The sequence below is a fragment of the Parus major genome, chromosome 4A (genome assembly GCF_001522545.3).
Source record: "Parus major isolate Abel chromosome 4A, Parus_major1.1, whole genome shotgun sequence".
Lineage (NCBI taxonomy): Eukaryota > Metazoa > Chordata > Aves > Passeriformes > Paridae > Parus > Parus major.
This window is the reverse complement of record NC_031772.1, coordinates 8372070-8386482: the sequence shown is the minus strand read 5'-3', so window position 1 is coordinate 8386482 and position 14413 is coordinate 8372070. Positions and strand designations below refer to the sequence as shown.

Here is a 14413-nt window from a genome sequence, read left to right as displayed (position 1 = left end):
TGTGCAGCTATTTCTCCAGGTAGAAAAGGATGTATTGTTCTGCATTCTGGTGGAGTTTGCTGAGTTTTCTTGTTCTCTGCCTATATGAGATAGCATCCTATTTCTAAATGCTTGTCTCTAGCAGAGTGAAAACACAATGCACAAACAAATCTTAATTTTCAATGCATGATTCTTCATTTATTTTCAATGGGCCCAGCATGACCTTAATTGTTATGGAGAAATTGCTCATCTCTTAAGTGCTTATTCATCTCAGAAAGATGGGAGTCCTTCACCCACACAGAGCACCTGGGGATTTAACCCACAGATGACCACTGAAATGAAAATTCATCCTGCCAAGTCTGACAGAATTGTTCAGCCAACAACCACCAGTCCTCCAAGAGTAGCTTATTCATAACCAGTAGTGGTGGGGTGTGTTCATACTTAAAAAGTCAAGCAGGTTGGTTTAGATGCAGGGTCAAGGCCTTTTTCTATGAGTAGTGAGATTTTTTTTTCATCACTATATGAAAAGGAATATATAAACATAGTAACAGTCATTTGACTTTACTGAAAATAAATGAATTGTATGTAGGTTTCCAGTCAAGGTATTGTCACTGGTGATATTAAACATTGATGTCCTGAATGCATTAGTCTCCCTTTCTGGATAATGTCTACTTCTACAAATAATCCATTGAAGTTATTTCATGTGATGAGATGGTCTTTGATTTAAGTGTCTGTCTCATACCTAAGGAATTGTTCTTCTTGCATTACAGTAAAATATGAGAGAATCAAATTCCTTGTAATCGCTTTGAAAAACTCAGTGGAGGTTTATGCTTGGGCTCCAAAGCCTTATCACAAATTCATGGCTTTTAAGGTAAGTGAAACATCACTTTGGTTCAGATGTGTCACTGTCTCTCAATGTCTCTCATGTACTCTCTGCTTTTGTTTTTGTTGTTTTGTATAACATTTATTCTAGCTAAAGATAAACTGAGTATTCTTTTAAAGAAAATGTAGTGCATTTGATGTACTTTGGAGATGGCAAGCATGAAACTGTCAGTTGTGAGTGTTAGATGTGAATAATTTGCTTCTCTCTACTCCAGCCAAACACAGCAGGTGCTGTGCCAAAATGTGCATTTGAATTGACAAAGTTGATGTTGATTCCCCTCAAAAGGGGAGGAAATTAAACACAGTGGTAGTCAGCCTACTTTTTGCCTAGTCCATTTCTTGAGTCTTGATTCCTTTTTCAAACCACAAAGAAATTATCCAACTGTCCTTGCAACTCAGTGGATGATGGATACTTAGCTCCTTAAATGTAGCCTACTATTTAACAAAAATAGCTGTCTAACTTTTTAAGAAGTCTTAGGATCCTAAATGTAGTTCTACAAACCAACAGTTTTATTGTGTTACATACTGCATTTTTCTTTTTTCCAGTCCTTTACCTCACTTCATCACAAACCACTGTCAGTTGACCTGACTGTTGAAAATGGGCAAAGACTAAAGGTCATATATGGCTCAGTAGTGGGATTTCATGCCATTGATGTGGACTCTGGATCTGTGTATGACTTGTACCTTCCAACACACGTAAGGGAATACAAAAAACTACACTAATGCCTTTGTTCTTGGGGCTTTGTATTGATGATGATCAGGTTAAGAGTTGTGCTATTTTTCAAAAGTAAGAATAGTGGAAGCTAATACAAAAACACTTTTCACATAGTTTTATAACACTGAAGTCCTGTTTAAATGCTTTTATCACATTTAGAATATCCATTTTAGTGATTTAGTGTCAGAAAGCCTGTTGTATGGACAGTACTATTTTAATTGATTTATCCTGGAAATTTAGGACTTCAACAGTCAAAGACACAATAATATCTACATGAATTTGGGTGATTTTTACAATCTGCCACTGTGCAGACAGCAGAAACCAACTTCAGACTAAATAAATTTGCTGTTCTTCTTCCCATTCAATTTCCCATTAAACCACTCTAAATTCAGAAGTAGTTTTACATTTTCCTTGGGACTTTCTCATTAGATTGTCAGTAAGTGAGCATGAAGGTGTTGATTTCAGAAGTATGTGTACACCCTGCATTGTGTCTCTGTTTGAGGTGATGGTGATCACTAAATTCTTGCATAAGCACAGATAACAGCAAATTGCCCTGCAGAAGTGAATGGCTGGCATGGGGCTGTCTAATGTGAAGTTTATGCTATGGTGTTAATATATCTGGATTTTTGTTTGTTTGCTTATTTTTTAGCTATTCTAGATAGTTCTTTTCAAAAGTGTGAGTCCCAAAAGCCAGAGAATCTAGAGTGCTTAGATTCACCAAACTGGCAGGTTCCAGACTGGCTCCAGTCTGATGGGAGGCTCCTGGCAGAGAAAACTCTGTGCACACTTGAACCCTCCCTGAAGTCAACAGTGCTCCACAGGGGCTGGGAGTGCCATGGCCTCCTTGCATCCCCAGACCATGTGTCCCAAAGTCATGCTTGGGAGGTCTGAAGAAATCTCATCCCAGATCTGCGTGTTGCAGCCTGTGCCATGAATCCATCTATTTTTTTAACTTTTCTCCCCTCTCAGCCCCTAGTTTCAACTCAAATGAAAACCCACTCCTCCTGTGCAAGCCACTTGATTGCTCTGCTGCCCCTGCAAGCCACAGCCTCTGCATTCTGTCAGACCTGTGTTCCTGATGGACACAGTGTGTAAGACTGGCTGTTAGGTTTATAGACTTCTCTTAACTGAAAAATTACTTTTCTAGCTGTTCTAACTGTTGAATCACCTGCTAAAGGCTTGTCCTGTTTATTTCTGTGTTGGGTTTTTTTTAAGGTACTTATTATTTGTCTTGTTAGAGGGTTTATTTAATCTGACAGTAGCTTTGTTAACTATGCAGCTGTGATGAATTCACATCAGTTTGTAAATTGAAGCATGGTACCCACGTGCATTTCTGGAAGTGGGTTGCTGAGCAAGGTGAACAGTGACTTGTCAAAAGGATCATTAGCACAATTGCCGAAGAGAAGAAAGTCAAATTAAAAAGTGAACTTTCTTAGAGGCTTTACTTTTTCAACAGGCTGCAAATACAATTAAAGTTCCTGATGAGAGCAATTTCCCAGGTGACTGCCCTGAATATGTGGAGCACCTGAGACTGACTGAGTTTGTGTGAGCTCTTCAGCCACAAGTTAGCACGGACTAAAAATATATTTTCCCTTCAGAGTCTTAGACTGAAATAAATCAGCTGCCACAGCAGCTCTATCTTTTTTGCTATTCTATTGTTTTAAAAGAGCTAGAACTGGATAATTATCTCAAGGAGCTTTGTGGTGGCAATAGCCCAGACTGTAACAGGCTGACTTGAGATACTCTTGCTTTCTGGTAGCCTCTTTTCCTGGCTCCCCACCTCTTTCTTCATCTCTTACCTGCTCCGGTCGCTCATGCGAGTACCAAGGCAACGCATTAAAATTGCTCTGCGGCTCTGGATCCCCGTTCTAGTGTTACGGATAGTTGTTGCGGAGGCACGGAGTCAAGTGGGTGGCCTGAGTGTATTCAGTTTGGCAAGTACAGCTTCAGTGCTTCTTTTACTGTTCGTTGTGCCCTTATGGTGTGCATAAATGTCTGTGCTTAAGGAAAAAAAGACTGTGTGGCTGGCATGTAAGAATGATGTAGAGCTCCAGTCATATGCTTCCTATGAGTATTGACTGTGGTGGTTTAATTTACTATTTACTGTCCTGTTCTGAGTAGCCCTTTAAACAAGGAAATGCTTTATTACTGTTTTTCTAAGGCTGTCCTCTTTTTCTTTCAAAAACATTTTCATAAAACCCCACCTTCATGGTACTTCACCTTTGGTTTTGTTTTTTGGATTTTTTTTGCTTGGGATATGTTGGCTTCTGGGAGAGGTTTGTGTGAGTGAAATGCACTGTTCCTGTGGCATGCAGAGGGGTGCCCAACAGCAGTCAAGTGGGCAGCTATTTGTAGTGAAGGATGTGGGAAGGGAAGGACAGAGTGAAAAGGTCCAGGGAACTTTTTACAGCAAGATAAATGTTATTAAATTTGCAGGTTTTAAACTTATGTGTGGGGATAGGGAAATATCATGGAAAGTGAAAGCACTCAGCTCCTGGAATGTGGAAGTTTCTGTCCTTCCTCCATCTTCTGAAAAAGTTGTGAATTCAAATTTATTTCACCTTTCTCCTATTTATATAATGCAAGTATTTTGTGAGTGACTAAGTAAATATTATTGTGTCTCAATGGCTCCATGGCTTCTTGAAACCAATTAACACTGGTAAATTTAAAGTGAACTGTTGAACGTTGATTTATTTGCAAACCTACTGTCATATTTGAAGGGGGGAAAAGGAGAGAAAGTCTGTTTCAGAGGCTTACTAGCAAACTCTACAGCCTCTGAGAACAGGCATTTCTTTCACTTTCCATGAGCCATGAGCTAGTTCTTTTTATTGCTCTGCCAGCCTAGTTAGATCAACGTCATCACTGAGATTGCTGTCCATGTTCTGATATAAATCTTAGTAAAATACGATTCTAGATCCAGGGGACCATTCGCCCACATGCCATTATCATCCTCCCGAACACCAGTGGCATGGAGCTCCTGCTCACCTATGAAGATGAGGGCATCTACATTGATATATATGGGCATTTCACAAAGGAGACTGTTCTGCAGTGGGGAGAAATGCCAGCATCTGTAGGTATGTATGAAAAACAGCTCTTTATTAAATATAAGATTCTGCTGCATGAAGCCTGACTTCTTTATGAGGTTTGTATCTATGTGGAAATGGTTGTATGGCACATAAAGCAGCTTCTGAGCAAACCAGATGTGTAAAAGAGTAAACAGATTTATGGGTGTTTGTGTTAACACAGCCAATGATTGCAATAGAAGCTTCCCATTTGGACCAGAGTCTGTATTCTTGTCACACTGTTTATTGCATCACACATTGACTATACAGACAGACTTCACTGAGGATGCAGCTTACCACCAGTTTTCACAGGGAGAATTATGTGAATTACAGAGGGGGAAAAGTGTTTTGGTAGTTCATAGCTCACAGCGTTTTATGTAGAAATTCACAGCTACTGAGGGGTCAGTTACTGAAGAGATCTGTAACTGCTGTCAAATGGCCCATTCATTTTATCACTTTAAATTCACAGGGCTGCCAGCCCAGGGTATTTGTGATGGATTTTTAATCTCCCAATGCTTGCAGTTGGCTGTGTAGGAGGAGATTCTGGTTGTACTGGAGCCAGGACAGCTGTTTGTTTCACCTTTCCCATAGGGCTTCAGACAGACAGTGTGGTGAAAATGAAGAACAACACAGGCAGATTTTTGGGTTTATTACTTGTTACTTTTAATTTCTGTCTCACTCTTGTTCTTTATTTTAAAACAAACATACCAACAAAACAACCCCAAGACAATTAGACTGCAGAGATGCCTGTTACTAGCTTGGTGGAAACTGGATACCACAGTGAAAAGTCAAGGATGTTCACTTTTTCCTTTCACTTCTACCTGAGTAGTTTTAGGAAAAGCCCATCTTTAGGATGTGGTTGAGTTCTGATTGAAATCACATTTCAACTAACAGCTAACCTAACCTATAAACACACAATTCAAACTTCATGTAAGGGCCTCTCTTAACTGTTATTTTAATAATTTTACCACTAACTCCTATTAATTTTCTTAATCCTTTTATATCATTGGCTGTAGACAAAAACATTATGAGAGAAGTGTGAATAACTGTTATTTGAATGGCCCAGCTTAGGGGTAACTTAACAGTTTTTTAAAAGATCCTGTTTTCCTAGGATTTCTATACCCATTTCAAACCTCCTGAAATCTGTATGAGCATATCTCAATTTTCACTCTCTGTTGCAGAGATAGAAGGGTCTTGTGTTACCCTCAGGGCACTCTCGAGTCATTGTTTGCTTATTTCTTGATTTCTTTAAACAAGTATTCTGAAAGAAAAGTTTGTAGTTGGTGAAAGTATTTTGATACAAAAAATAAAATATAGTTTTATTATAATCGATGGATTTAGGGCAGGGAATCTAAATATATCTTATTCATAGTCTTAAATTGGGACCTCTGTGACCAATCTGTTAATAATTTAGAGAGAGGAAGCTCAAATCCCATGGGAAATTAAAACTGTAGAAGTATTCTATGTTTAATCTGAAAGATGTACACATATGTAGGGCAAAATATAAATATAGCTGTAATATTTTCTGTAAAACAGGTTTTAAAAAGGCATTAAGAAACATCAAGTTAATAAGATTTAGGAGCACTCTTGCCCTTTTGTGTGAGTAATGAATTATTTACAGTATGTAGCCATAGAGGGTTGACACAAACCTGGATATTCCCAGAGGAACTAGTAAAAGTCTTTATTTCCTTTTCCCTGTACATTTTAGAAGCAAGAAGACTATTCTGTAGAGAAGTAGAAAGGTGGTTAAATTACTGCCTCAATGCTCTACAACATACCAGCTGGAAGCATAGGATATTTTTATCTAAAGCTGCAGTGGAAAGTGGACTGAAAGTAACTATTCCCAAGGTGCTTGTAGTATAGGAGATATTGTTCCAAAATAAGACAGCTTTTTTCTGAGTATCTGCTCTCAGTTCATCTCACATGAAACACCTCTAAAATGTCCCACATGGGAGTATTATTATGACTCAGTACTGACCTGTGAACTCAGTACTGCTATCCTTCAAATTAATCTCCATGTATAGACAAGTCCTTATTACTGGACAACTGTGCAAATGGTGTAATGAGGCCATTTTGTTTGCATGCTGTTTCACAGATGAAACTTGGAAAAGAATTTTTTGATTCTGCTACAAAACTGAGATTTTATGCTACTTGTAATTAAACCTGTCATTGTCAGTTGATAAGTGCTTGGTATATTGGCCAGACAGCAGAGCATCAGGGCTGAACTTTGCGTATCTGATTTATTCTGTTCCTGAATACTGCCTGGAGCTCAGATCTCTTCAGAACACAGCAGAAGTGGTCCTGCAGATGACCTAGAGGTTGCAGCAGTGGTTACTGGGAGCTGCATGGAAGCTATCAAATTGAAATCTGCCAAAGGCAGATACAGACACAGTGGTACCTGGAGTGTAAATTTCATGTAGTGGAAAAGATCAGGAGACTTATTAGTTCTTTGTTGCCAGACCTATATGACCTACACTAAATAGTGTAGCCACAGAATGGTTTTATGCTGTTAATATATATATGCACCTGTCTTGCTTCCCAGAACAACAGGGTGCCTCTGTCTCTGTTGCATTCAAAAGCAAAGTTTGAAAAGGTTAATGTGATTTCAATTGGTACAAAAAAAGAGCAAAAATTTGAGTCTTGTATCATTTTGATGTTCCTCACTTTATGTGTGGTCTGGGCTTTTCAGATACTGTAGACTGCATGGGTGGTGCCCTGGGTTCATCCTGCTACTGCTGCACTGTTCAGAAATGTTAATGACACTTTCTTCACAGCCTACAGCAATGGTGCCCTGTTGTACAGCCTGAAGCATAAAGATTTTAAAATATATTCCATTTCATCTGTTTGAGTTTTAGAAAATACTCCTTGCTCCTCTTTTGCCACTAACCCTTGGTTGCTCAGTGTTGCTTTGCTTTTAAAATACGTTGATTTCTTCCTTTTTCCTCATGACTGGGATACTGGGAAAGAATTATCTTGCTCTCAGCACTAGTGGCAGGGAAGCCTTCAGTGTGCAAAAAGAATAACTTAAAGTCTTCTGAACAGATTTAGGGGAAATTTATAGACTCTCAGGAAACTAAAATCACAACACTGTAACCAAACCATATGTGTTTCCAAGGAGGTATGATTTTCATACATTTGTTCTAACAACAGTTATAAAGCAAGGATTCCAAGTTAATATTAAATCAACTCTGCTAGAAGTATATACAGTCATGTGGGCATATTGCCTTTATTTTCTGCTGTCTTTCTCAAGCAGGATTGCAGGCTGTTGCTTCCAGTATCCGTCTGTACTGAAAGTTCAATTTTTAGACAAAAACCTAAATCAACATGGAAGGTTTTAAGAAGCAGACCTTACTCACACTAATAATGTAAGGCAGACATGCACTGTCCAATGAAGCTAAAACCCAGTCCAGTGCACACATTCCCTCTACATCATTTTAGAGCACCAGAATTCTCAGACTAATGATACAACAGGTGATAGTTGAGCAAGAAGAACAATTTCTGAGCACTGACTACCAGTAGAGCATAACTAATGTGATTTTACCTTGGAAGCCCATACAAGTACCAATTGGAGGGCTTTCACTGAAACTATGCCTAATTTGACATCTGTGGTGTTAACTCAACTCCTTCATCACTATTCCAATTTCTTATTGCCAAATTTCAAGGGAGTATTGTAGTAAGCTTCCACAGCACTAGTCTTTTGGTTTTGGAAATATGGCACATAACCAGTGATGGGAAGACACCAAATGAATCATGGTCTCAGATTCTGAAGTATTTAGGTTTCCAACTAAAGTTGAACTCCACAGTAAATACAAACTCAGCTTCCTAATGGGAACAAAGTACAGTGGGTACAGAGAAGATGGTGAAGACTTTTCTCAAATATGAACAGTTAAAGGATGAGAGGCAAAGATGGGCACAAGTTGCACCACGTTATATTAGGAAGAAATGTTCAGTCTTGAAAGTAGTGATGCATTGCAGTAGGGTCTTGGAAAGGTTGTGAACTATCCATCAAACAATATCTGTACAAGGTCCTGAGCAACCTTGTCTATTCTGGCCCTACTTTGGGGCCAGCAGTTAAACAAGATGCCCTTCAGAGGTTTCCTTCAAGCTTTTGTTAGTCTGAGATGTACAGTAATAGTTAAGGTTTATGTCTAGAGTTCAGAATATAAGTCTGAGAGGACAAACTGAAATTTAGTTACTATTTCTAAGGCTTTTTGTGTAAATTTAAAATACAAATAATTCAGAATATATTGTTATCAAAGAGAAATGCATCAGATCCATAATTTACATAAATGAGGCAAGAATCAATCTTTCAGCTGTTAAATAATACCATTTTTTTTTTCTTTTTTTTTTTTTTCTTTTAGCTTACCTTCAGTCCAATCAGGTCATGGGCTGGGGAGAAAAAGCAATTGAACTACGCTCTGTGGAAACAGGGAATCTGGAAGGAGTATTTATGCACAAGAAAGCACAGAAGCTAAAATTTCTATGTGAAAGAAATGACAAGGTACAGAGATGACTACAGTGTGGTGACTTAGCAAAAATGAGTAATAGCTGACTATGACAGACCAGTTCATTTTGGTAACTTTGTTTTTGGTTATTTCCTTGGTATAACTTTGGTTATTGGTATTGGTATTACCTTGGTACAACTTCCCTGTTCAAAGCCAATGTAGTCACTGATCCTACAGAGCACCCATTATGGATGTTGCACACATTCCCACCACCAGCTATTAGAACTCTCTATTCACCCAGCCTTCACTGCTGTCAGTAATAACAAATACAGGCATTGTGAACTGCACAGCACCACAGGTGTAGTGGGGAGGGTTAGTTTTTGGGACTGAGCCCCAAAAACTCCCAGCTGCAGGACTGCCTCTCTTGGGCTACTGAAATTACAGGCAGTTCAGAGCAGTCATCATGGGGGGGAAAAAAAAATCCAACACTCTTAATTGCAGACACCAATGGGTATGGATAATCAGGTATGATTTCTTGCATATATCAGTTTTGGTAAATGTTCTCTGAAATCTGTTTAGTCCCACTGTCATATTTAGAAAATGGAAGCCCTAAAACCTTAGATTAATTATTTTTAAATGTTCTCTTATGTTTTTTTCAAATAGGGGAAGAAATACATTAAATAATGCAGTTATACCAGAAGTACAGTTTCACTTTAAAAAGTTTCTCATGGGATTGAAATTCAATTGTGATATATGTATATCCTTGTATTTGGGACTGTGGCATTCTATCACCTTTACTATATGAGTAAAAATATTTTCATAAATATAAACTGACAGTCGCATTTTTTTTCTTTTTCTTTTTTTTTTTTCTTTTCCCTTTCAAGGTGTTCTTTGCTTCTGTACAGTCAGGAGGCAGCAGTCAAATATACTTTATGACTCTTGGTCAAAATGTACTATTCAACTGGTAAAGCACATCAAAATGAAGAAAATGAAAAATTCCCTATAGGTAGCAGTGTAAAATTCTCAGAGGTAATACACACAAATTTGCACTTCTTACCTACAAAAATGTCATTATTAACTTATCAAAATTCATATTCTTTCAGTCTGGAAAGAATTCCATTTTCCTGTTGAAGTATTGCAGACATGTTTAGTTTGTCTTTCAAAGCATGTTGCAAACAAAGATTGTATTAGGAGACTTCAGTGAAGAATGTAGCCAATATAAGAAGCTCCTGTACTCTGAAGAATGGACAGTTTCACAGGTGATGTAATGTTGGTATCTTGAACCGAAGTCACTTTTTATGGACAACAACAGCTATAGGTAGATACAAAAATACAGTTGGAATCTATTTTGAATTGGGTTTGGACTAATTTTGCAGTTTAAGCAATAATTAGTGTTAGTGTGTCACCAAGATGAACTTGAATGACTTGTCCAAGTCTTACAGCAGTGAAAGAGCAACAGCCTGTGGTGGCTTGAGGGATCCTCCCTCCTTGGACCTTGAGGAATCATCCCCTGTGCTGGGTGAACAGGTGTGTTTCAGTAGAGTTACAAAAATAGTTAATGCTGAGCATGTGCCCCATCTGGGATTTTTACAAATGCAGGGGGGGATAGACTTTGTGTTTCTCTCAGGGCTGGATGCCTGAGCCTATAGACACAGTTACTGTAGGATGTATTGTAAAAACAGTTAAATAGTCAAAATCATAGATGCATAAAGCATTGTGAAGCAGAACCTCTAAGTTTTATTCACACCTGGGACCCGCACTCATATGAATTGATTTAAAGGCACTACCCATGTATATAAATAAGGGCACAAGAGCAGGCACTTTCTTTTCTTCCTTCTTGCTCTTTCACATAAGTCTTTACATATGTGTGTAAATATAATCTTTAAACAATGGATGTTAAGATTAACAAATGTATTCTTAATATAGTTATGAAAATATCCAAAGAGTTAATCTATTATAAATAGAAAATATAAATAATTCCAGGTGCTTTCTATGCTAATTACATCTAAATAAAGCTGTGTCTTCTAGCGTTATTGGTGCCAGTGTTTCTGCATAAACTCTGTTCTCAGGGGCTTATAAGTTGGCCATAAAACTATAGAGATATAATATATATATTATATAATCATATACTATGATTCAGTTGTAGGGTTTAATGTAATCCTTATGTAGCTGATTTTTGGATGTGCTTTGAAAATGTAAAGCATCAAATGTAATACAAAAGAGCTCATTCCAGACATGATACAGTAGGGATAATGCTGTGGGCAAAAGTGAAATCACTAGTTCCAGTGCTTGAAAACAGGTATTTTTACTTGAAATATTTGATACTGAAAGGTGCAGGGAAAGTGTGTTGGAATGTCTGGTTGTCTACCTCAAGGATGATGGTTCTATGTTGACTAAGAGGGCAGAAATAGAGTTGTTGGAACTGGTAGCTGCACTGTCCAGTACGTCAGTTCAGGTGCTGACAGTGATGCTGTGACTGACAGGCGCTCAGAACTGCTGTCCCTGTGTATGTCAGCAGGGAATCAAACTAGGGGCTAATCACCTTTCCCCTTGCTCCCTGTGCTGGCATCTCACTGCTGCAGGCACATCAGAGGTGCCTGCACTGTTGCTGTTACGTTTCTGGCTATATGGAGGACTGCACTTTCCAAAGTTACTAACCTAGCACTTTTCACAGGCACTAGCTTATCTCAAAATGTATAGTGTTTTTTAATTAAGTATTTTCCTTTTAAATGTTTAACTAACAGAAAAATAAGCCTAAAGCCATACTAAAAAAATGCAGTTAAATACTCAAAGTGGTTCTTAATGTATGTAATTATCTTGTGTGCAGACTTGAAACCTGAATGGAAACTGCTTGGGCAGAACTGTGTGACAACAGGAGCTCTGTCTGGTTGTAGCAATTTTTCTGCCTGTTGCCAGGGCCTGGCTTGGCTCCCTGTGCTGCTGAACAGTTGGGCTCATTGCATTTGACTCAGAGAACAAACAATGGGGTGGAATAAAAAACAAACAAACAACAAAAACAAACCCCAAAGTCTGTAACAGAACCAGGGATGAACATTACAATTACTAGCAAAAAGCAAGTTGCAGACAATCAACTTATCAGCAACTTACTTGCTTTTGACTTAAAAGTCTAAGAGACTGTAAAGGAAGAGCTTTCATTTTGCACACAGTAGTGTTGCAAAACTTGCAAAGCTGCTCATGCTATAAGTAATCAGTGATCCAGGCTGCCCTGTAATATTTTTAATGTGTGCTTATCTCAGCAGCCTCTGCATTACAGAGGATGCATGTGAATTTTGTCCCTCCCCTGTTGTGGTGTCAACAGGTAGGAGGTAGATATTTTCCTGATGCTAGCAAAGAACAGTGGGAATTTATAATAACAACCCATATCAACAGATTAAAGAAGCAAATGTAATCAGATTTGTTTAAGTTTACTGTAGCAGAAAATCATGACAATAAGTTGACACGCTGTGAAGAAGTTTAACTCCATGCTAAAAGGGAAAAAACCCAAACAACCCCAAGTTCAAGAGAGGGAATATGCACTATTTCATTTGGATTGTAATTATTCATTCTGTTTCCCTCTATTAGCTGTTTCTTCTTTCTACAATTCAAGGCAGTGAGCTGGATTTTTGTCTTCTATTCACTATAGAAAAACCATTCAAAATCTTCCATACGTAATTATGGAAAGCATGAAGCACCTAGAGGTGAATGCTTTTGAAGGATTTAGAAGTGGTATTGCAAATAGCAATAGCAATTGGATGCAACAAAGAGAAACTTGTGGGACTGTCTCTCTATCAAGAGATAGTCAGAATGGCTGCAGATGAGAAAGAGCCCAGAGATGTTGAAAACAACTGAAAAAAGGGGAAGTGACTGAAGAGGAGGGAAAAGCTGAAGAAAATAAACAAGAATAGCCAAAGGGAAGGGAGTGGATGTCTGGCACAGCATATTGCTGTAGGAGGAATACAAAAGATTAAAAGATGTTAGGAGAAGAAAGCAGCTAAAGAAATTGAAAGGTACCTGAAGTGATTGAGGGGAACTGAATGAGGGAGTCTTTTGAATAACTGTTCAGCTCAAAGCAAAAGTACAAAGGCCAGAAGAATCCAGTAACCAAGGTTATCCAGACCTAGTTTTAACTATGCAAAATATATATCAGATTTGTAATTACATTTTGTGAGGTGTTTTCACTAGCTGTACGCTTTCACTAACTTTTAAAACCAAGGAGTGTACTGCTTAATGTGTTTTTCTAGTGATGTCACTTTGACATGAAAAAATGCTACCAGGGGCAGAATGTTAAGGATCCATGTCATTAACCCTTTGGTACATGCAGTCTCCTGCAGGTGGTGCTCATAATGTTGCATTTGCCACACAAGGTTGTGCTAATGCTGCAGCAATGTAGAACTGTGTGTATGTGCCTGCTTTCATTTTAGGCATGGTGAACTCTCTTTTGCAGCCTGAACCTTGGCACATGACTTTAAAACCTGGGAACCATGCAAGTTATGTACTGTACACTATGTATTTTTCTCTAATGTTGAAATTGTACAATTGAAACAGTAATAAAAATACTCTGAAAGTCAAAACTAGTATCACACTTGTAATGATTCTGTTATATTGACATCAGCTTTGTAAAAACCATAGAAACCTTTGTTATTGTTTTCCAAATCCAGTCACTGTCATTAGGGAAACATCCATATCTGCCCATCGGGACAAAACAAATACATATCCTTGTCTGGATACAGATGTCCAAGTGACAATGTGAGAGTTCAGACTGGACAGAGTGCTCCTAAGGGTGACTGCCAGTGCTGTGCTGTGTGGGTAATCACTCAAAATGTTATTTTAGCATTATTTAACTGCTTATGTTATTTTCTAAGAAGATTTAACAAAAGCACCTAGGAAATCATGGTGAAATGCATCAGTAAAACTTTTCTATTTTTGTCCTCAAAACATCTTGTGGTGAACAACTTTTACACTAAGCTTTATCATCTTGCAGACCAACTAATTTTTTTTTAATCTAGAGCATTACCTTTTATTCTTTTGTGCCTTTCATTTCTCCAACGTATTTTAAATGTAATATTTAACAGAATGTAACAACATCCTCCTGTTCAGCATAGCTCACTCTTCGCTGTCACTGCTATAAAGGCTAACTATTGTTTTAAGATGTGCTGTATATAAAAACCAAGATATTTGACTTTTAATTGTCTCTGAGAATTTAAGACTGTTGATTGACCAGAGGTGAACACAAATATCATTTCACACACTTGGTTGTAGGCATGTAAAAATCATATTGTCTTCAGTGAGCTGCTTACACACCCTGATGAAGCAGGCTCAGCACAAAGCCC

The 14413-nt window shown here is 38.1% G+C and overlaps 1 protein-coding gene across 6 annotated transcripts in view; it reads left to right on the top strand.

The window, feature by feature from the left end:
* The window catches only part of NRK (Nik related kinase), an 88226-nt gene extending 74572 nt beyond the window's left edge, over positions 1 to 13654 (top strand). For all 6 annotated transcript variants that reach the window (XM_015626532.3, XM_015626530.3, XM_015626529.3 and 3 more), the window contains 5 exons: positions 750 to 850; positions 1408 to 1557; positions 4491 to 4650; positions 9000 to 9139; positions 9968 to 13654. In XM_015626532.3, coding sequence (XP_015482018.1) covers positions 750 to 850; positions 1408 to 1557; positions 4491 to 4650; positions 9000 to 9139; positions 9968 to 10051 — 635 coding nt within the window. In that variant the 3' untranslated portion in view covers positions 10052 to 13654. The remainder of the gene's footprint in view (positions 1 to 749; positions 851 to 1407; positions 1558 to 4490; positions 4651 to 8999; positions 9140 to 9967) is intronic.
* Positions 13655 to 14413: the final 759 nt, after the last annotated feature.